This window comes from Aethalodelphis obliquidens, unplaced genomic scaffold (assembly GCF_003676395.1).
Source record: "Aethalodelphis obliquidens isolate GAN/ISIS:26980383/991018 unplaced genomic scaffold, ASM367639v1 scaffold93, whole genome shotgun sequence".
NCBI lineage: Eukaryota > Metazoa > Chordata > Mammalia > Artiodactyla > Delphinidae > Aethalodelphis > Aethalodelphis obliquidens.
In genome coordinates, this window is record NW_020838037.1 from 392,829 (window position 1) to 416,548 (window position 23,720).

At 36.2% G+C, this 23,720-nt stretch overlaps 1 protein-coding gene across 2 annotated transcripts in view; it reads right to left on the reverse strand.

Annotated features, from left to right (window-relative positions):
* The window catches only part of GUCY1A2 (guanylate cyclase 1 soluble subunit alpha 2), a 431,189-nt gene that overhangs the window by 132,920 nt on the left and 274,549 nt on the right, over positions 1-23,720 (reverse strand). Inside the window, exons 6-7 of one of the 2 annotated variants that reach the window (XM_027095675.1) lie at positions 22,549-22,721; positions 21,824-21,834 (exon numbers count right to left, since the gene is read on the reverse strand). In XM_027095675.1, the coding sequence (XP_026951476.1) occupies positions 21,824-21,834; positions 22,549-22,721 (184 nt within the window). The remainder of the gene's footprint in view (positions 1-21,823; positions 21,835-22,548; positions 22,722-23,720) is intronic. The other variant, XM_027095676.1, reaches the window with a different exon arrangement.

Consider the following 23,720-nt stretch of genomic DNA (forward strand, 5'->3'; position numbering starts at 1 on the left):
ACTCTGGCCATCCTGGTGAGTTATTGGCCAGTTTGGTATAAGAAAATACCAAAGCCTTTTTTTCAAGCAGATATATTTATGTTGAAATTTAGTTTTGCAATTGACTACCTGCATAATCTTGGTCAAATTATGTAAACTTCTGAATCTCATATTATTTAAATGTAAAATAAGATTAATGAAACTTACTATGCAGGGTTTTGGGGGATGGGAGGATTAAAAGATATTAAGTGTATAAAATACCAGGCACAAGTCTGACATATAGAAGGTGTTCTATATATTATTTTTTCAAGATCTCATACATGTTCTTTAACTATTAGATTTCTTACCTCTTGATCTTTAAAATATTTAAAATCTGCACATGTGCCCTTCACGGGATTGTTGTGCATATTAAATGAGATGATATATAAGCTATCAAGCCAACCACTGGCACATAGTTCGTTTTCAGTATTTTTCAACTCCACTTTCTTAGATATATACAAAATCTATGAAGATACCAAAATAATGTAGGTCTGAATATACAACCAAAGTATCCTGAATATTCTAAGAAGAATTTAAAGTCTTTGCCAAATCTTTACAAAAACTAACAAAAATCTTTTAATATTAAGACAGTTTTGAGGGAAATCCAAGTATCTACTTATATCTGCTAATGAAGTCATTTATTTATAGGTGTTGCTTCCATAGAATGTAATTTCTGGGAGAGTCAGGACTATATTCTGTTTGCTTGCCATTACATTCCCAGTACTTAATTATTTGTCCAGAAAACAGTAAATATTCAAAAATCATTTGTTGAACAAATGAGTAAAAGTCACTCCTAGCAAGTTGCCAGCCAGGATTGTGCAGAATCAGGCTTCATTCGAGTTGAAACAGCAAACCACCTCCAAAGTAAAAAGTATTTTGTCCTCTGGGACATTCAGCGCACAGTCAGGGCCTATGTTTCTATCAACCTGATGTTTCTTCAACATCAACAGGTCTCCCGGTAGGAATTATTTGCATGTATTTCAGACATTGTTGTCAAAATTACCATATTTCCCTGAAGAGTGAGGTCTGAATTAATGAGGTTTTACTAAATTTTTTAATGATTGGCTTAACCTTTGAATTAAAGGTACATAATAAAGCAGAATGACTGTTAGAATTGGATCCACATGTAAATTTGATCTTCTAACATTTGCACACAAAGTGCCAATTTCTGATGAAGTAGGAAGCACTACAAATGTACAGAAATCAATTTAGCCATTAGGATAAGGCTGAAACCTCATTCCAAATAAGGAATATTATAGTGGTGGCCCAGACAATTACAATATGCCTGACTTGACATCAACACAAACCTTAACAGATTTTTAAAAGTGCTTGTGATACTGAATTGTTTCTGCCACATTTGCAACTCAGGTTATTAAAGAGTTGCCTTACAATGACTCATATATTTAATTTTAGGATTAAGAAAATACAGAGTGAGGTAATAACAAAGAAAAATTCTTCCTAGGGCTTATCAAGTCTCTCCTGCATGTTTAGGATGCATGTACATCTTTGGTACACAGTGTCTCATAACTTCACTTAACTGAATGTTCACCCAATTTTTAAAAGAATCTACTTTTCAAGTCTGTACATTCTATTTCTGTTTGTATAGAAAAAAAAGCCTTTAAGAATATACAACGTAATGTAAAACATGGCTGTGGTTTGTTGATAAATTATAGATGGTTCTGACTATCTACTGTGTGCTAGTTTTCAGTGGTCATTTTATTTTTCATAATTTCAGAAAACTAAGAAAGTTACTTTGAAATAATTTTTAAACTTTTGTTTGGAGTTAGATATGAAGTTTTGAGACAGAATAACAAACCAAAGACATAAAACCTAGCAGTGTAGTTAGCATATAGATAGCACATTACTGTCTTACCTATTATTCTATCTTATTTTCACATCGTTTTAGGTATTGTAAGATTCAGGCTGCTAATGTTGGCATATGAGCATTTAGCCTTAAAAGAGTTTAAGTTAAGCTGGCAGTAAAAAATAAAAGTTCTCTTGTTCAATAATGTCAGACACAGACACTATAAAAGATAAAAGATGATGGGCTAAATTACCTCTCAAAATCAGTTGGTGAAATCACATCTTAATATCTTTTTAGCAGCAAGAATTGGCGACAAAGATTCTTATTCTTTATATAAAACTCAGATAATAAAAACCTGAGCTACTTAACTGCTTGGAGGCTTCACATTTCTACAAGCTCATGTGGACCAAGAATGCCACCTGCCATATCAGGAAACAGAGGATGTTGTGACCATCAAGCCAGAGCTGCCCTTCTTACTCCTCCCCCCACCCCACCTGTCCCCACCCCATGGGAGCCCTGAGGGAAATCAGGATGGAAACAGGCTACCCACCACCAAGCTCTCAGCTACTGCAGCGGTGCCCAACAATGCACCCCAAGGGGACTCAGGATGAGAAAAACCTGATACTGGTCCTAGACAGTTAAGATACATATCAAAGGAATGACTTCAATAAGCCCAGACTCTTGCATCTTCCCATACATAGAAAAGTGCTAAGTTAGTTAACTTGAGAAGTCTGATCTTCTTTAACCAGTGATCTTTTGATGTTCCTACTAACCTGGTTTTGTTGCAAAACTCCTATATATCCTGGCTCCTCCCTTACCTCTTCAAAGCATTCCCTCAGAGCTATCTAAGAGGCTGCCTCCCAGGCTTGAGTCCCCAGAAAATCTACCAAATAAAACATACTTTTCAACTTTTAGGTTGTGCATTTCTTTTTCAGCTGACATCACACAAAAGTTAAACAAAAATTAATGTCTTTACTAATATAATTTTTTAACCTCTTCTTAGGATGTTGCACCAGTATTCCTGGGAAGGACCCTCCTGGAGACAGACTAAAATAAATGAAATAGATTATAACTTCTTTAGGAGTATTTACACCATGGTGATATTATTTAATGAAATAACTTTATAAAATATTTAAACATGTCCCCACTAAAGAATGCATTTCTCTTCTGAAAATGTGGAAGTGAGAGGACTGCTGCATAAAATCAAACTGAGCAATTTTGTATTTTACATGCACAGTTTCTTGCAAATCAATTTATCTTTTTTTCCCCATTGCTTGGTCTGTTTTTCCTTCACAGTCTTATTATTACTTTTTTTTTTCATGTAGCAAAAATATGCAAATACTGTTACAAAAGATCTGCTTGGAAAATCTGTTTGGCAAATATCATAAAAAACTCTTCAGCAAGACCAGTGCTTTTAGAAATGTGTGTCTGATAAACTATTTTTTCATAGACTAAAAATATGATTAAAAGTCTAAATTTAGACTTACATATTATATAAGTGGTAACATAAGTGACTATATTATATTGGAAACAGTCATGATACAGATAAAATAAATTAGCAATGAAATTCACTGACATACACATTGCATATATAACATTGTGTATTAAATCATTATACCTATATCTTAGAGAGTGGTGGAAAGGCATTAAGGGTGCTCTGCCTATTAAAGTATATATTGTTCAATACCTAAAAATAATTAATTAGAATATAAGACACAATCTTTAAATTCAAAGACTATCCTATGACAAAATGTAAATATGACATTTTAAAATATGTACCTTCTACATTACAATCCACAATAAACAATAAACAGAGGAAAATAAAGGGAGAAAAAACAATGGGGTAAGATGGCTAATATATGCTCCCACTCAGTCTAGCTGGTGATTGCAATTTTCAAAGTAACAATGGAATAACATCCATTCCCTTCCAACACACACATAATTGAATATATCTCTCTGTCTTTCTAATTTAATAAATTAATCATTTTGAATGGAATATTTTAAAAATAGATTACTTACTTCCATTCTCTTAAAGAGGACACCTAATATAAATTTAAATTTTCCTGAAGACTAAAGCCATGAAAAGTCTAACTTACTAAATAATGGAATATTCAAAGCAATAGGGAAAATTTCACAATATGAGATTTAACCTGTATTTATTTAATAAGTCTATATAGAGTGTACTTATTAGGAACTCTCAGGTTTGTTTTTAATTCTTCTTTTCTTCACTTGTTAAAATGAAAATAATAGCAATATTTCCTTCATAGAATTATTGTGAAATTTAAAAGTTATTACATGGAAAGCACTTGGTACAGTGACTGCCTGGCATATGGTTAAGTGCTTCAATTGATGTTATCGATCAATATTCTGCAGTAGCTAGTTTCAATGCAGTTAAGATGTTTTCTCTTTTCTGTTTAAAGATAATTTCATCTGTGACTTGGGTTGAAAATAGGCATAAATGTAGATTAGTGAGAATGAATCTACTCGGTAAGATAAAACTCGTAAAAAATATACATCACTTTGAAATTGCATTTCTAGTAATGTTACCAAACCAAACTTGGGTCCATTTGCCCAATGTGCAGCAAAGCCAATCTACTGACACTAGGTGTGGTGAAGGAAAGTACCGCTTTTATTGTAAGGTGCCAAGCAAGGAGAGCATGCAGCTAATGCTCAAAAGACACAAACTCTTCAATGACTTCTGGGGCAGGGTTTTAAAACCCTGAGGGTTTTTTAAAAACCTGAGGGTCCTCGGGTATGTGATCAACTTGTGCACAATTCTCTGACTGGTTGACGTTGAGGTAATAGGGTGATATTTCAGGAATCTCAATTATCAGTTTTCTGGCTCCAACAGGTCTGGGGTCTAAGTACTGGTGGTCAGCGTGCACTTAATTTCTTCCATCAGGTGGGGGTTTTAGTGTCTGCAAAACAACTCAAGAATGTGTCTCAAGATATTATCAATAGCCCTTGAGGAGGAACTAAAGGTCCTTGACTTTATTTGATGGCTAAACTATTATTATTTTGTCTTGCCTGATTGTTTTCCTTTGTTTCTGCATTTTTTCACTTCTCTGACTAAATTTGCTCTTTAGAATTCAGGGAAAGCCTAGGATACTAAAGCTTTTCTATAAACAAGAGGCAGGGGGTGTGTGGGGGCATCTGTCCCTGGGAAGGTCCTGCAGGTGTTGCCAAACCAAACTTGGGTCCCCTTGCCTGCATGCAGTAAAGTCAATCTACTGACACCATGTTGTGGCGAAGGAAAGTGCAGCTTTATCACAGGGTACCAAGCAAGTAGTCCAGGGCAGTTAGTTCTCACAACACCTACTCGCAGATGGGTTTCAGGGAAACACTTTTAAAGGGCATGTGAGGGAGAGGAGTCACAGGGTATGTGATCAGCTCACACACAATTCTCTGATTGATTGTGAGGTAACAGGGCAGTTCTACATGGTTTAAATTATCAATCCTTAAGCTTCAGTAAGCCTGGGGGCTATGCACTCCTGGTCACCAAATAGTTAATGTCTTCCATCTAGTGGGGATTTTATCATCTGTAAAACAACTCAGAAGATGTGCATAGATATTGTTATCTAGGTACTTCAGAGAGGAGTTAAAGCAGAGGATATGGGGGAGGGGTCTGTCCCCAGAAGGCCTCATAGGGTCCTGCTTTGTTACATAGGGCTCTGCTTGGTTTTAGTAGGAGCATACTGTATAATTTGAACAAAGCCCTCTGTAGCTCAGCTCACAAGACAATAAAAAAAAGATTGGGGGAGATGAACCTGAGGTGAGGTGAGCACTAAATTTGAGAGTGCTTTTCCATTATGGCATCTTCTGACCTCAGAAGTGACTGAGAGGTTGAGAAACTGAGCAGTGCTTTTGACAACAGGGACAAAAATTGGAGTCCAAGGATTGCCAAGGGGAAGCCCTCAATAAAAACGTCTATACTTTGAGACGAGACTGTAACCAGCAACACCACAGGTATAAGTAATTCCAAAAACATCAGGTGAATCAGAAGTAAATTGGCCCTCAGAAAGACTTAAACTCAGTGTTAAATCATCTGATTCCTGATTGCTAGAGCTCCTATCAATCATTCCCAGAAGCACACATAAAATTTCCCTACAGGAGGGTAACATCATTCTAGGTCTAAAGTTATTTCTATAATTTTTTATATACAATCTCCAGAACCCAAACAAAAAATAATAATAAATAGACACACAGGAGACAAGTAACATGACTAAATATTAACTGAAAGAACAGACAGTGTAATAGACCACAGAAGCTCTAGAGAATGAATTTATCAAGCAAAGAGTTTAAATTAATTATGGTTGATATATTCAAGGATATAAATAAAAGCAATATAAAAATTTTGTCAGATAAATGGAAATTTTAAAAATAGGTATAGGACTTTCCTGGTGGCACAGTGGTTAGGAATCTGTCTGCCAATGCAGAGGACATGGGTTTGAGCCCTAGTCTGGGAAGATCCCACATGCTGTGGAGCAACTGAGCCCATGTGCCACAACTACTGAGCCTGTGCTCTAGAGCCCGTGAGCCACAACTACTGAAGCCCATGTGCCTAGAGCCTGTGCTCCACAACAAGAGACACCACCGCAATGAGAAGCCTGTGCACCGCAACAAAGAGTAGTCCCCACTCACTGCAACTAGAGAAAGCCCACGTGCAGCAACGAAGACCCAACACAGCTAAAAATAAATAAATAAATAAATTTATATTTAAAAACAGCTATAAACTGCTATAATCAACATTAAGTATTAAGTGGATGGGTTTAACAAATAATTTTCATAACCAGCTGAGGTATTAGTGAGTTAGAAGATAGATCTGAAGAGAGTATATAAGACTCAAGCTCTGATAATTAAACAGAGGCAAACTACAGAAGAGAATCTGTTATAATCCTATCTACTGGTAAACTCTTAGTGAAAAAATAATCTAAACACATTCTTTTTTAAAAACACAAACACATTTCTAGTACCGAATAAATTCACTATACAGTATAGATCTATTAAAAGCATAGTTGGCCATAAATTTTACCAGTAGTATTATGAAGTATTTTTGTGTATTATTGCTACAATAAAACAATGGTTTACTAAAACTGCCACTATATGCATTATCTAGGATATGAAAAGTAAATTCAAATGTGTCTATTTGATAAACATGAGAAATGAGGGTAACTGAGTTCAGTATCTTAATTGTGAGTTCATAAAATGCCTACGTAGTTCTTTCTGACCCCATAGGTTTTCTCCTTAGATATAAATTCTAGAGGTAGAACATTTCAAATGAGTATACACACTTCAAGATGAAAAGTACTAATTATAATTGTATAAACAAACAACTATCAAAGAATCATAGAGAATTAATCAGGTTATCAAATGATTAGATTTTGTTTTTTCTAAATACAATCTTGGGCTGTAATCTCATGGGGTTAACTATTGCAATATTTGCAAAGAGCAAATCCCTCCAAATATTAAAATAACAATATCAGGTTTTCTTTGTAAATAACAACTATTTAAAAATTAATTGCAGAATAATTATTTCATCATCTCAAAAAATCCTATAAGCTCATTAGAAGGCTAAATTGAAGCTTGAGAAGCTAGAATTTAATGTATTACAGTACACATAAATTGTAAATTAATATTCCTGCCTTTGGGATAGGCAGTTAGAAGAAATTCATAGCATTTCCCTGATTTGCAATTGAGATTGTTAACCACATTAGTATTAAAACATGATTACACATTTTTTTTAACTCTATTTTACAATCACTCTATAATTGCCTCTTTATATAAAATGCACTCTTTGAAGAAATAAAAAGAATTTGAATTTGTATGCCTATTAATGATACTCAACAAATATTTTTTTAAAACTGAGGTCCAAAAGTAAAACTTAGATATTTGGACACATTAACTCAAACTTCTTCAAAACCCTTAAATCATGAAAATGCTACTTGTCTTTCTAATATATGTTTAATCGCATTTTCCAGTCAGTCCTCAACCCAGCTTCTCTTTTCCTAGCAACACTACTTTTTAAAGCATAAAGCACAGGCAGTAATAAACATTTTGTTATTTTACTCAAAGAGTATTTAAACTATTAGTAAAAGTTAAGACTTTCAGCACTAAAAACTCTATTCAAAATACTTCGGTAAGATTAGGTTCACAAAATTAAAGAACAGGAGAAAATTATACAATTTTCTAGTGAAATCACAGTATAAGTAAGTACCTCAAGCAAAAAGGAGATAATATATATCTGATATTACTTTTCTTGAATTGTCAATTGTTTAAGGTATATGAAAATCAGGTATCCTATAGGGTGGGGAAAAAATAGGCATCTTGCTGGCATTTCCATCCATATACTCAGCCAGTAAGATCAACATTGTATTGATAAAATATTTAAAATCTAGTCACTATTTTTAAAAACAGTCTTAACTGAAGCCTCTTTGGGCTGATTTTTCAAAATTTATTGTATAAATAGACCATATTTCTGTATGCTTTTTAGATCGAGCTAGTTAGATAGAACTTTTTAGGTAGAACCAGTCTAGAACTAGCCTCTGAGTTTCATTAGAGTACTTATAGAAAAACAATTTGCTTGAGTATTTTAAACTGAATAAGTAAAATGCTATATTCTCTGGTAATTTTTATTTATTTTATTTATTATTTATTTTATTTATTTATTTGTTTATTTATTTATTTATTTTGGCTGTGTTGGGTCTTTGTTGTTGAGCGCAGGCTTTCTCTAGTTGCGGCGAGCGGGGGCTACTATTTGTTGCAGTGTGCAGGCTTCTCATTGTGGTGGCTTCTCTTGTTGTGGAGCACAGGCTCTAGAAGCACAGGCATCAGTAGCTGTGGCACGTGGGCTTAGTAGTTGTGGCTCACAGGCTCTAGAGCACAGGCTCAGTAGTTGTGGCACATGGTCTTATTTGCTCTGTGGCATGTGGGATCTTCCTTGACCAGCGATCAAACCCATGTCCCCTGCATTGGCAGGCAGATTCTTTTTTAATAAATTTATTTTATTTTTTTATTATTTTTTATTTTTTTGCATTATGCGGGCCTCTCACTGTTGTGGCCTCTCCCGTTGCGGAGAACAGGCTCTGGACGTGCAGGCTCAGCGGCCATGGCTCACGGGCCCAGCCGCTCTGCGGCACGTGGGATCCTTCTGGATTGGGGCACAAACCTGCATCCCCCGCATCGGCAGGCAGACTCTCAACCACTGTGCCACCAGGGAAGCCCTAAATTTATTTTTTATTTATTCATTTTTGGCTGCTTTGGGTCTTCGTGGCTGCGCACAGGCTTTCTCTAGTTGCGGAGAGCCGGGGCTACTCTTCACTGCGGTGCACAGGCTTCTCATTGCGGTGGCTTCTCTTATTGTGGAGCGCAGGCTCTAGATGTGTGGGCTTCAGTAGCTGTGGCACGTGGGCTCAGTAGTTGTGGCTCATGGGCTCTAGAGCGCAGGCTCAGTAGTTGTGGCGCACGGGCTTAGTTGCTCCATGGCATGTGGAATCTTCCCAGACCAGGGCTCGAACCCATGTCCCCTGCATTGGCAGGCAGATTCCCAACCACTGTGCCACCAGGTAAGTCCTGGCAGGTGGATTCTTAACCTTTGTTCCACCAGTGAAGTACTCTAGTAATTTTTAAAATTAAAAAGTTTAACCTAGTCAGTTTTACAGTTAATGATTCAAGGACATTATCGACCATTTGCAAGGAATTATAATTGATAATTCAGGTTCCTGTTTCCCATCATGACAGGTGTCTCATAGGTTTAAAAAACCATATAAAATTAGTAATTTATTTTTCAAAATTTGAGAGGTTTGGGGGAGTTTTCCTTTGTTTTCAGAAATTATTGCAAGTCAAATAAGTTAAATATTAAAAAGCCTAAAAACTTAGTTTGAAGTAAACAATCAACTGATCACATATCAGCTCTACTGTAACAACCAAGCATGTTTAATGAAAGATTCTTTCAATAAGTTTAGAAACATTCCCATGGTAACAAGTTAGAAGCCAATTGAAAACCAAATTAAGATGCCAAAAAAAAAAAATTCCAAACTTTGCAAATAATATAAATTAGTAATGAAGCTAAAATTATTAAGGTGATTTTATTATTTTGAATTCTCTTTCTGCATTCTTATTAAATCTTTATTGATATTTCCTCTTCTGATATGATAAAAGTAATTAATAAGCCAGAGCCAATGTTATATTCCACAAATGAAAATATGGATGAGCACATTGTAAAAAAACAATTCCCTGGTTTGGTTCTATGGTAATTTAAGTTCGCTTTGACAATGCTGAATCAATATAAACATTATATCTCCTATAAAAGAAACTCCAACATAGAAAAACAATCCCAAATGATAAGTCTGCTCAGCTGGTAGCCTTGAAAATTTAAGAAGTGATACGAATTCCATCTGGAATGTGTATTTTTGCAGTTTGCTTCAGACTTGAGACAGCATTCCTTTTGTTTGTTTTTCCTGGCAGTTGTAGGAGTGTCATTCACACACTTGAGTAATTCAATAATTATGTCCTAGGGAACTTAAACTTAGATTTAAAAAAATTTTTATTTTTCCTTGCTTTCCTGTTTTCACCACCGGTGGGAGTGGCTTGAAAACTCTCTCTCCATGTTTTTAAATTTTCAAATGTAAACATATATGTGCACATTAAATAATAGTAATAAAATTAATAATTTTTCACTGTAATCCCTATGTCCACCTTCCCTATTGCATGCTCCTTCATCCCATCATTGCTTTACTTTCTCTTACAGAAAGCAACATCTTGAATTTTGTATTAATCATTCCTTACTTTCCACTTTCTCCTTCAAGGTAGGTATTTCAAAATAGCATTATTTTTTCAATTTTTCTAGTTTTGAAATTTAATTAAATGGAATAATTCTATAGAATTGCTCCATGACTTGCTTCTTTTGTACTATATTGTTTTTGACATCCATCCATTTGATGTTCAGTTCCTGAAGTAATTCATTTTCCCAGCTGTATGGTATACTGAGGTATAAATGTATCACAGTTTATACATTCTATTATTAAATGGATATTTAAGTTATCTCCAGTTTGAGGCTATTATGAAAGTATTTCTGTGAATAATCTTGTGTGTGACTTCTGCTACACATGCACAACTACTTCCCTGGAGCAAACATTTAGGAGAGGGCTTACCGGGTTGTAAGAAAGGCACAAGTTAAATTTTACTAGTTAATGCCAAGTAAATTGTACCATTTATACTCCCACCAACTCTGTGTGAGATTTCTTGCTACTCTAACTCCTCAGCAACAGTGTCACTGTCAGACTTTCAAAGTTGTGCCAAACTAGTAGGTGGGAAAACTTTATCATAGTGTTATTAATATATCTAATCTGAATACTGATGAGGTTAACCACTGATAGTTTTATTGGTTATATGTATTACAAAATATTCTCCTAGTTTGTGGTTGACTTTTTATTCTCTTTAGGTGTTCTTTGACAACAGAAAAGTTTTAATTTTAATGTAGTAAAATTTATCCACATTTTCCTTTATGGTTTCCTTTATGATTTTTCCTTTAAAGTTTTTGACCTGCTTAGTCTCCAAAAAATTCTTCCCTACTCTAAGTCAAATTTCTAATTATATCATATTGCATGCAAATGTCAAATCATTATGTAGTACACCTGAAACTAACATATTGTATGTGAATTATATTTCAAAAAAAATCAATAAAGAACACTGAGTTGTTTTTTAAAATTCCTAATTATAAATTTATAATTATATTCTGTAGCCTATAATATTTATCCACATGTAACTGACTTATGTGCAGACACATGAAGTGCAGTTATATATTTTTTTTACATGGATAACCAATTGGCCCCCAAACATTTATTGAATAGCCCATTATTTCCCCATTGATGAATGCCACCTCCGTCATTTATCAAATTCTCTTTTTCTCTCAAGTACTGCAGTCTCATTAAGATATGTTTAGTTTTGTTAAAAACTTTTGCACAGCAAAGGAAACCATGGACAAAATGAAAAGACAACCTACTGAATGGGAGAAAATATTTACAAGTAATATGATTGATAAGCAGTTAATATATAAAATATATAAACAAAATATATAAACAGCTCATACAACTAAATGTCAAAAAAATAAGCAACCTAATTAAAAAATGTGCAGAAGACCTGAACAGATATTTTTCCAAAGAAGATATACAGATGACCAACAGGCACGTAAAAAGATGCCCAACATCCCTAGTCATGAGAAAAATGCAAGTTACAACTGCAATGAGATATTACTTCACACCTGTCAGAATGGCTATCATCAAAAAGACCACAATAACAAATGTTGGAGAGTATGTGGAGAAAAGGGAACTCTTGTATAGTGTTAATGGAAATGTGAATTTGTGTAGTTACTGTGCAAAACAGTTTGGAGTGTCCTCAAAAAACTAAAAATAGAACTAACACATGATCCAGCAATTCCACTCCTGGGTATATAGTTGAAGAAAACAAAAACCCTTATTTGAAAAGATACGTGCATCCCAATGTTCATGGCAGTGTTACTTACAATTGCCAAGATATGGAAGCATTCTAAGTGTCCATCAACAGATGAATGGATAAAGAAGATGTGATATATATATATATATATATATATATATATATACACACTACAGGATACTACTCAGACATAAAAATGAATGAAATTTTGCCATTTGCTACAACATGGATGGACCTGGAGGATATTATACTTAGTGATATGAGTCAGACAAAGACAAATACTGTATGTTATCACTTATATGTGGAATCTAAAAAAATAAAACAAACTAATGAATATAACAAAAAAGAAACAGACTCACAGATATAGAAAACAAACTACTGGTTACCAGTGGGGAGAAGGAAGAAAGGAGGGGCAAGATAGGGGTAGAGGATTAAGAAGTACAAATTACTATGTATAAAATAAATAAGATATAAGGATATATTTCACAGCACAGGGGATATAGCCAATATCTTATAATAACTATAAATTGAGTATAAGCTATAAAAATTTTGAATCACCATGTCATACACCTGAAACTAATATAATATTGTAAATCAACTATACCTCAAATATGTATATATGTACCATTATATAAATCACAGATATATTATGGAATTAAATACAAATGATGTGAAACACAAAAAATATTATAAAATGGAATTATTTAAAAAATAAAAAAGACTTTAATGTACTTAATGTAAAAAAAAGAGATACTTTTGGATTCCTATGATTTCTCTTTTGTAGAATTCTTTAGGATTACTGTGTCTGAGAACTGATTAGTGTCTTTTAATAATTCCAGAAAAAAATAATTTTTTGTGCATTCCCTCTATTATATTCATGTGGAGATAATTCCAACTGAATGTATAAAGTCTCCTACATTCTTTTATTCATATTTCCCCAGTTTTAATTCTCTGGACTTATTTACAGGAACTTTCTTCAGCTGTATCTAATCTGCTTTTAAACTCATCCACTGAGAGTTTTTTTGTTTTGGTTTGCTTGATTTTTGGTTTTTGTTTGTTTCTTTTGGTATTCTGTTGATTGCTTAGAAATTCTCCGGTTCATTTTCAAACCTAGTTGTTCCAGCCTTGTTTTTTTTTTTTTTTTTAATTGGGGCATAATTGCTTTACAATGTTGTGTTAGTTTCTGCTGTACAACAAAGTGAATCAGCTATATTTATACATATATCCCCTTCCTCTTGGACCCCTCCTCCCACTCCCCCACCCGCCCCATCCACCCATCTAGGTCATCACAGCACACCAAGCTGAGCTCTCTGTGCTATACAGCAGGTTCCCACTAGATATATATTTTACACATGGTAGTGAAGCTTCTCTTTTATTTCTTTAATTATTTTAAGCATTGTCATTTTGATTCTGTGTCAAATAATTTTGATATTTGACAACTCCAGATCTGTTTTTCTCATCTTCTGTTTCTACTGGTTCTTAACCCATAGTACTTCATTTTCCTGTGTGATTTTTTTCCCTTTGTTTTATTTTGTTTTGTTTTTAGTATTAGGCAGTCATTTTTCAGAGAACTATATCTGTGGAAATTCTTTGAAGAGGGAATTGAAGTTGACTTTTTTTTTTTTTTTGCAGTACACGGGCCTCTCACTGTTGTGGCCTCTCCTGTTGTGGAGCACAGGCTCCAGACACACAGGCTCAGCAGCCATGGTTCACGGGCCTAGCTGCTCCGCGGCATGTGGGATCTTCCCAGCCCGGGGCACGAACCTGTGTCCCCTGCATTGGCAGGTGGACTCTTAACCACTGCGCCACCAGGGGAGCCTGAATTTGACTTTCTTCATGGAGGGATAGTGTTTCCTATTATCACTGTTAATGACAGAGCACTTAAATTCACCACTCAAATTTTGTTTTATCTATATATATAATGTGATTGACACATTTCTCTCTTTCCTGAGATCAGTGATATGCTTAGTGACTTTCAAAAAGCTACTATTTCTAAACTATTTAACACTACATTTTAATCAGAAGGGTCAGTCAGAGTATCTACTTTGCCATACTGCCAAACTAGGAATATATTCACATTTTGAGGCTTTTTTCTGTATTTTTTAACCCATGGTTGATGAACTGTTATAAAAAGTCTGCCTTGATTCAAGGTCACTTTGCCAAATAGAAGATTTTTGTTTATAAGAATTCATAGTAAAAACATTTCTGGGATCTATCAGGTGCTTGCAGAAATATAGCTAGGTGACCTCATCCATTCTCAGAGGTAGATCCAAGATTGCAGACAGCTCTCAGTACCAAAAAGAGTACAATACACGAGGAGCTACATTTTCCACAGTTTCTGATATTTCCTCAGTCTTGGGCTCCAACCTTCAAGATCTTTCACATAAAAATCTATTTCAGAAGTAACCCTGAAGGGGACGAGGGGAAAATGGTGGAAGAGTAAGACGTGGAGATCACCTTCCTCCCCACAGATACACCAGAAATACATCTACACGTGGAACAACTCCTACAGAACACCTACTGAACGCTGGCAGAAGACCTCAGACCTCCCAAAAGGCAAGAAACGCTCCATGTACCTATGTAGGGCAAAAGAAAAAAGAATAAACAGAGACAAAAGGACAGGGACAGGACTTGCACCAGTAGGAGGGAGCTGGGAAGGAGGAAAGGTTTCCACACACTAAGAATCCCCTTCACGGGCGGAGACTGATGGTGGCGGAGAGGGGAGCTTCGGAGCCGCAGAGGAGAGCACAGCAACAGGGGTGCGGAGGGCAAAGCAGAGAGATTCTCGCACAGAGGATCGGTGCCGACCAGCACTCACCAGCCCGAGAGGCTTGTCTGCTCACTGGTGGGGCGGGAGGGTCTGGGAACTGAGGCTTGGGCTTCGGTCGGAGCATAGGGAGAGGACTGGGGTTGGCGGCGTAAACACAGCCTGCAGGGGGTTAGTGTACCATGGCTAGCCAGGAGGGAGTCCGGGAAAAAGTCTGGACCTGCCGAAGAGGCAAGAGACTTTTTCTTCCCTCTTTGTTTCCTGGTGCACGAGGAGAGGGGATTAAGAGTGCCGCTTAAAGGAGCTTGAGAGACGGGCGTGAGCCGCAGCTAAAAGTGCGGACCCCAGAGACGGGCATGAGACACTGAGGCTGCTGCTGCCGCCACCAAGAAGCCTGTGTGCAAGCACAGGTCACTATCCACACACCCCTTCTGGGGAGCCTGTGCAGCCCACCACTGCCACGGTCCCAGGATCCAGGGACAACTTCCCTGGGAGAACGCACAGCGCACCTCAGGCTGGGGCAACGTCATGCTGGCTTCTGCCGCTGGAGGCTTGCCCCGCACTCCGTACCCTCTCTCCCTCCAGCCTGAGTGAGCCAGAGTCCCCGAAGCAGCTGCTCCTTTAACCCCATCCTGTCTGAGCGAAGAACAGATGCCCTCCGGCAACCTACATGCAGAGGCGGGGCCAAATCCAAAGCTGAGCCCCGGGAGCTGTGAGAACAAGGAAGAGAAAGGGAAATCTCTCCCAGCAGCCTCAGAAGCAGTGGATTAAATCTCCACAATCAACTTGATGTACGCTGCATCTGTGGAATACATGAATAAACAACGAATCATCCCAAATTGAGGAGGTGGATTTTGAGAGCAAGATTTATGAATTTTCCCCCTTTTCCTCTTTTTGTGAGTGTGTACGTGTATGCTTCTGTGTGAGATTTTGTCTGTATAGCTTTGCTTCCAACATTTGTCCTAGGGTTCTATCCTTTTTTTTTCCTTAATAGTTATTTTTTATTTTAATAACTTTATTTTATTTTATCTTACTTTATTTTATTTTACTTTATCTTCTTTCTTTCTTTCCTCCCTTCCCTCCTAAAGACAACGAATCATCCCAAATTGAGGAGGTGGATTTTGAGAGCAAGATTTATGACTTTTTCCCCTTTTCCTCTTTTTGTGAGTGTCTGTGTGTATGCTTCTGTATGAGATTTTGTCTGTATAGCTTTGCTTCCACCATTTTTCCTAGGGTTTTACCCATCCGTTTTTTTTTTTTAAATTATTTTTCTTAATAATTAATTTTTATTTTAATAACTTTATTATATTTTATCTTACTTTATTTTAATTTACTTTATCTTCTTTCTTTTTTCTTCCTTCCCTCCTTCCTTTCTTCCTTCCTCCCTCCCTCCCTCCATCATTTCTTTCTTTCCTTCATTCTTTCTTTCTGTCTTTCTTTCTTTCTACTTCTACTAATTCTTTCTTTCTAATATTTCTCCCTTTTATTCTGAGCCGTGTGGATGAAAGTCTCTTGGTGCTGCAGCCAGGAGTCAGTGCTGTGCCTCTGAGGTGGGAGAACCAACTTCCGGACAATGGTCCACAACAGACCTCCCAGATCCACATAATATCAAATGGCAAAAATCTCCCAGAGATCTCCATCTCAACACCAACACCCAGCTTCACTCAATGACCAGCATGCTACAGTGCTGGACACCCTATGACAAACACTAGCAAGACAGGAACACAAACACACCCATTAGCAGAGAGGCTGCCTAAAATCATAATAAGTCCACAGACACCCCAAAGCACACCACCAGACATGGACCTGCCCACCAGAAAGACAATAACCAGTCTCATCCACTGGAACATAGGCACCAGTCCCCTCCACCAGGAAGCCTACACAACCCACTGAACCAACCTTAGCCACTGGGGGCAGACACCAAAAATAACAGGAAATATGAACCTGCAGACTGCAAAAAGGAGTCCCCAAACACAGTAAGATAAGCAAAATGAGAAGACAGAAAAACACACAGCAGATGAAGAAGCAAGATAAAAACCCACCAGACTTAACAAATGAAGAGGAAATAGGCAGTCTACCTGAAAAAAAAATCAGAATAATGATAGTAAAGATGATACAAAATCTTGGAAATAGAATAGACAAAATGCAAGAAACATTTAACAAGGACATAGAAGAACTAAAGAGCAAACAAGGAATGATGAACAACACTATAAATGAAATTAAAAATACTCTAGATGGGATCAATAGCAGAATAACTGAGGAAGAAGAAAGGATAAGTGACGTGGAAGATAAAATAGTGGAAATAACTACTGCAGAGCAGAATAAAGAAAAAAGAATGAAAAGAACTGAGTACAGTCTCAGAGACCTCTGGGACAACATTAAATGCACCAACATTCGAATTATAGGGGTTCCTAAAGAAGTAGAGAAAAAGAAAGGGACTGAGAAAATATTTGAAGAGATTATAGTTGAAAATTTCCTTAATATGGGAAAGGAAATAGTTAATCAAGTCCAGGAAGCACAGACAGTCCCATACAGGATAAACAAGGAGAAATACGCCAAGACACATATTAATCAAACTGTCAAAAATTAAATGCAAAGAAAACATATTAAAAGCAGCAAGAGAAAAACAACAAATAACACACAAGGGAATCCCCATAAGGTTAACAGCTGATCTTTTAGCAGAAATTCTGCAAGCCAGAAGGGACTCGCAAGACATATTTAAGGTGATGAAGGAGAAGAAACTGCAATTAAGATTACTCTGCCCAGCAAGGATCTCATTCAGATTTGATGAAGAAATTAAAACCTTTACAAAAGCTGCAAAAGCTGCGAGAGTTCAGCACCACCAAACCAGCTTTACAACAAATAGTAAAGGAACTTCTCTAGGCAAGAAACACAAGAGAAGGAAAAGATCTACAATAATGAATGCAAAGCAATTAAGTAAATGGGAATAAGAACATACATTTCGATAATTACCTTAAATGTAAATGGACTAAATGCTCCCACCAAAAGACACAGATTGGCTGAATGGATACAAAAACAAGACCCATATATATGCTGTCTACAAGAGACCTACTTCAGACGTAGAGACACATACAGACTCAAAGTAAGGGGCTGGAAAAAGATATTCCATGCAAACGGAAACGAAAGAAAGCTGAAGTAGCAATTCTCATTTCAGACAAAATAGACATTAAAATAAAGACTATTAGAAGAGACAAAGAAGGACACTACATAATGATCAAGGGATCAATCCAAGAAGGAGATATAACAGTTGTAAATATTTATGCACCCAACATAGGAGCACCTCAATACATAAGGCAAATCCTAAAGCCATAAAAGGGGAAATCAACAGTAACACATTCATAGTAGGGGACTTTAACACCCCACTTTCACCAATGGACAGATCTTCCAAAATGAAAATAAATAAGGAAACACAAGCTTTAAATGATACATTTCACAAGATGGACTTAATTGATATTTATGGGACATTCCATCCAAAAACAACAGAATACACATTTTTCTCAAGTGCTCATGGAACATTCTCCAGGATAGATCATATCTTGGGTCACAAATCAAGCCTTGGTAAATTTAAGAAAATTGAAATTGTATCAAGTTTCTTTTCTTTTACAATGCTATGAGACTAGATATCAATTACAGGAAAAGATCTGTAAAAAATACAAACACATGGAGGCTAAACAATACACTACTTAATAACAAAGTGATTACTAAAGAAATCAAAGAGAAAATAAAAAAATACCTAGAAACAAATGACAATGGAGACACAACGACCCAAAACCTATGGGATGCAGCAAAAGCAGTTCTAAGAGGGAAGTTTATAGCAATACAATCCTACCTTAAGAAACAGGAAACATCTCGAATAAACAACCTAACCTTGCACCTAAAGCAATTAGAGAAAGAAGAACAAAAAACCCCAAAGTAAGCAGAAGGAAAGAAGTCATAAAAATCGGATAAGAAATAAATGAAAAACAAATGAAGGAAACGATAGTAAAGATCAATAAAACTAAAAGCTGGTTCTCTGAGAAGATAAACAAAATAGATAAACCATTAGCCAGACTCATCAAGAAAAAAAGTGAGAAGACTCAAATCAGTAGAATTAGAAATGAAGAAGGAGAAGTAACAACTGACACTGCAGAAATACAAAAGATCATGAGAGATTACTACAAGCAACTCTATGCCAATAAAATGGACAACCTGGAAGAAATGGACAAATTCTTAGAAATGCGCAACTTGCCAAGACTGAATCAGGAAGAAATAGAAAATATGAACAGAGCAATCACAGGCACTGAAATTGAAACTGTGATTAAAAATCTTCCAACAAACAAAAGCCCAGGACCAGATGGCTTCACAGGCGAATTTTATCAAACATTTAGAGAAGAGCTAACACCTATCCTTGTCAAACTCTTCCAAAATATAGGAGACGGAGGAACACTCGCAAACTCATTCTACGAGGCCACCATCACCCTGATACCAAAACCAGACAAGGATGTCACAAAGAAAGAAAACTACAGGCCAATATCACTGATGAACATAGATGCAAAAATCCTCAACAAAATACTAGCAAACAGAATCCAACAACACATTAAAAGGATCATACAGCATGATCAAGTGGGGTTTATTCCAGGAATGCAAGGATTCTTCAATATATGCAAATCAATCACATGATACACCATATTAACAAACTGAAGGAGAAAAATTATAAGATCATCTCAATAGATGTACAGCCGACAAAATTCAACACCCATTTATGATAAAAACCCTGCAGAAAGTAGGCATAGAGGGAACTTTCCTCAACATAATAAAGGCCATATATGACAAACACACAGTGAACATCATCCTCAATGGAGAAAAACTGAAAGCACTTCCACTAAGACCAGGAACAAGACAAGGTTGCCCACTCTCACCGCTCTTATTCAACAGTTTTGGAAGTTTTAGCCACAGAAATCAGAGAAGAAAGGGAAATAAAAGGAATCCAAATCAGAAAAGAAGTAAAGCTGTCACTGTTTGCAAATGACATGAAACTATACATAGAGAATCCTAAAGATGCTACCAGAAAACTACTAGAGCTAATCAATGAATTTGGTAAGTAGCAGGATACAAAATTAATGCACAGAAATCTCTGGCATTCCTTTATACTAATGATGAAAAATCTGATAGTGAAATCAAGAAAACACTCCCATTTACCATTGCAACAAAAAGAATAAAATATCTAGGAATAAACCTACCTAAGGAGACAAAAGACTTGTATGCAGAAAACTATAAGGCACTGATTAAAGAAATTAAAGTTGATACAAATAGATGGAGAGATATCCCATGTTCTTGAATTGGAAGCATCAACATTGTGAAAATGACTCTACTACCCAAAGCAATCTACAGTTTCAATGCAATACCTATCAAACTACCACTGGCATTTTTCACAGAACTAAAACAAAAAATTTCACAATTTGTATGGAAACACAAAAGACCCCGAATAGAAAAAGTAATCTTGAGAACGAAAAACTGAGCTGGAGGAATCAGGCTCCCTGATCCCATACTGTACTACAAAGCTACAGTAATCAAGATAGTATGGTACTGGCACAAAAACAGAAAGATAGATCAATGGAACAGGATAGAAAGCCCAGAGATAAACCCATGCACATATGGTCACCTTATCTTTGGTAAAGGAGGCAGGAATGTACAGTGGAGAAAGGACAGCCTCTTCAATAAGTGGTGCTGGGAAAACTGGACACATACATGTAATAGTATGAGATTAGATCACTCCCTAACACCATACACAAAAATAAGCTCAAAATGGATTAAAGGCCTAAATGTATGGCCAGAAACTATCAAACTCTTAGCGGAAAACATAGGCGGAACACTCTATGACATAAATCACAGCAAGATCCTTTTTGACCCACCTCCTAGAGAAGTGGAAATAAAAATAAACAGATGGGACCTAATGAAACTTCAAAGGTTTTGCACAGCAAAGGAAATCATAAACAAGACAAAATGACAACCGTCAGAATGGGAGAAAATATTTGCAAATGAAGCAACTGACAAAGGATTAATATCCAAAATTTATAAGCAGCTCAATAAGAAAAAAACAAACAACCCAATCCAAAAATGGGCGGAAGACCTAAATAAACATTTCTCCAAAGAAGATATACAGACTGCTAACAAACACATGAAAGAATGCTCAACATCATTAATCATTAGAGAAATGCAAATCAAAACTACAATGAGATATCATCTCACACCAGTCAGAATGGCCATCACCACAAAATCTACAAACAATAAATGCTGGAGAGGGTGTGGAGAAAAGGGAACTCTCTTGCACTGCTGGTGGGAATGTGAATTGGTACAGCCACTATGGAGAACAGTATGGAGGCTCCTTAAAAAACTACAAATAGAACTACCATATGACCCAGCAATCCCACTACTGGGCATATACCCTGAGAAAACCATAATTCAAAAAGAGTCATACACCAAAATGTTCAATGCAGCTCTATTTACAATAGCCCAGAGATGGAAACAACCTAAGTGTCCATCATCGGATGAATGGATAAAGAAGATGTGGCACATATATACAATGGAATATTACTCAGCCATAAAAAGAAACGAAATTGAGCTATTTGTAATGAGGTGGATAGACCTAGAGTCTGTCATACAGAGTGAAGTAAGTCAGAAAGAGAAAGACAAATACCGTATGCTAACACATATATATGGAATTTAAGAAAAAAAAATGTCATGAAGAACCTAGGGGTAAGACAGGAATAAAGGCACAGACATACTAGAGAATGGACTTGAGGATATGGGGAGGGGGAAGGGTAAGCTGTGACAAAGCGAGAGAAAGGCATGGACATATATACACTACCAAACATAAGGCAGATAGCTAGTGGGAAGCAGCCACATAGCACAGGGAGATCAGCTCTGTGCTTTGTGACCACCTGGAGGGGTGTGATAGGGAGGGTGGGAGGGAGGGAGACACAAGAGGGAAGAGATATGGGAACATATGTATAACTGATTGACTTCGTTTTAAAGCAGAAACTAACACACCATTGTAAAGCAATTATACTCCAATAAAGATGTAAAAAAATAAAATAAAAAAAGAAGTAACCCTGAGACCTAAGGCTTCATAAGAACACCTGTACACTATCCATAGGAAGTTGTTCAGGTCCTCCAATTTCTTGCTTCTTATTTCTTGCTCTTCGGATTGTCTCTCAGAACTGACTCTCATCATCACTGTTGCTTGGTGTTGTTGAATTGGTCACTGACAGCAGGTTCCTTCCTTGGTTTAATCCTTTAGCTCTCTTTTTTTTTTTTTTGTCCCCATAGTAATTTGTCTTCCACACAACTTTTCCTATTTTGGGTCATATTCCATTTGTTCATTTCCTGTGCTTATGAGTTATCTCTAGTAATCCCTCCTTCTTGAGCAACTGGCTTATCTAGATCTGTAAATTATAGTATGTAGGATTCAGAAGGGAATTTCTTGCCTCTTCAGTTAAAGGTACATTACTACTCAAACAAAACTATTGAGAGGCTTACCTGAATTGGTCTTCCATCAGGTGTCAGCACCTCTTCAGAAAGTTCCATCATCTTCAGGGCCATCAGAGCAATGGGTTTAGCATGGCAGAGGCTTTTTCTGTGGAGCCCTGCAGCAACACAGTATGCATCACCTATTGTTTCCACCTGCAGCAGTCAGACAAATCAAATGCAAATGTATGATAATGAGCCAAAGTTGAAATACTTATCTGCAATCACAAATGTTACTGGAAAACATATCATCAAAACATCAATAAATCAAGCAATTAGACAATAGAGTATAATCATAAAAGAGTTTGCAAACAGCCAGAGTCAAATACTAACATGTCACCCCAGACCTGTTTGTTCATCAACATTAACACCATAGATGATCATTGAAATCAGAAACAACTAGAATATAAAATAATTATCCCTCACAAAAATAGAATTGTCAGTGTTTTGCCTGGATATTTTCCAAATAATGACTTTTTACAAAGACACTCATCTCCTTCAAACCTTCAAGTAGACCTTCACTGGAAAGTAATTTTTTTTTGCAATTTTTCCCAGTTACTCCACACGTTTTAGTGTTTATTTTTATTTTTTTAATTGAAGTATAGCTGATTTACAATGTTGTGTTAGTTTCAGGTGTCACACTTTTTGATATATCTGTAATTTGTTGTCTAGTCTATTCTTATTTACTCTTAATAATTATAACATGTAACACTTCTTGAATTCATACACTCTACCATTAATTGCATCAACTGCTTTACATGCATTATCTCATTTAATCCTCACAAATATCCTAAATGGAAGAAACTAGTATTGGTTATATTTGAGATGAGAACTTCATGCACAGAAACCCATCCATAATCTTACAATTAAAGAGTTAACAGGCACTGTCAAGAGTTTTTCCATACCATGTCAGCAACCATTCTGAATGGCTATTGTGATTGTTAAATATTTTCAATATTTACCCAGGGATAAAACTTCCAAAATTCCAAAGCATAGAACATGGTATAAAAGTTAGGCACAACTCATTTCTAGAGGAAAGTTTTCTAATTATCCAAGGTAGATATGGTGATTATGTTCAATAGGTCTAATTTTTAATTAGAAAAAAGTGATGAACTATTGTATTAAATGTCCAATTCCAATATCACTTTTTCTGTG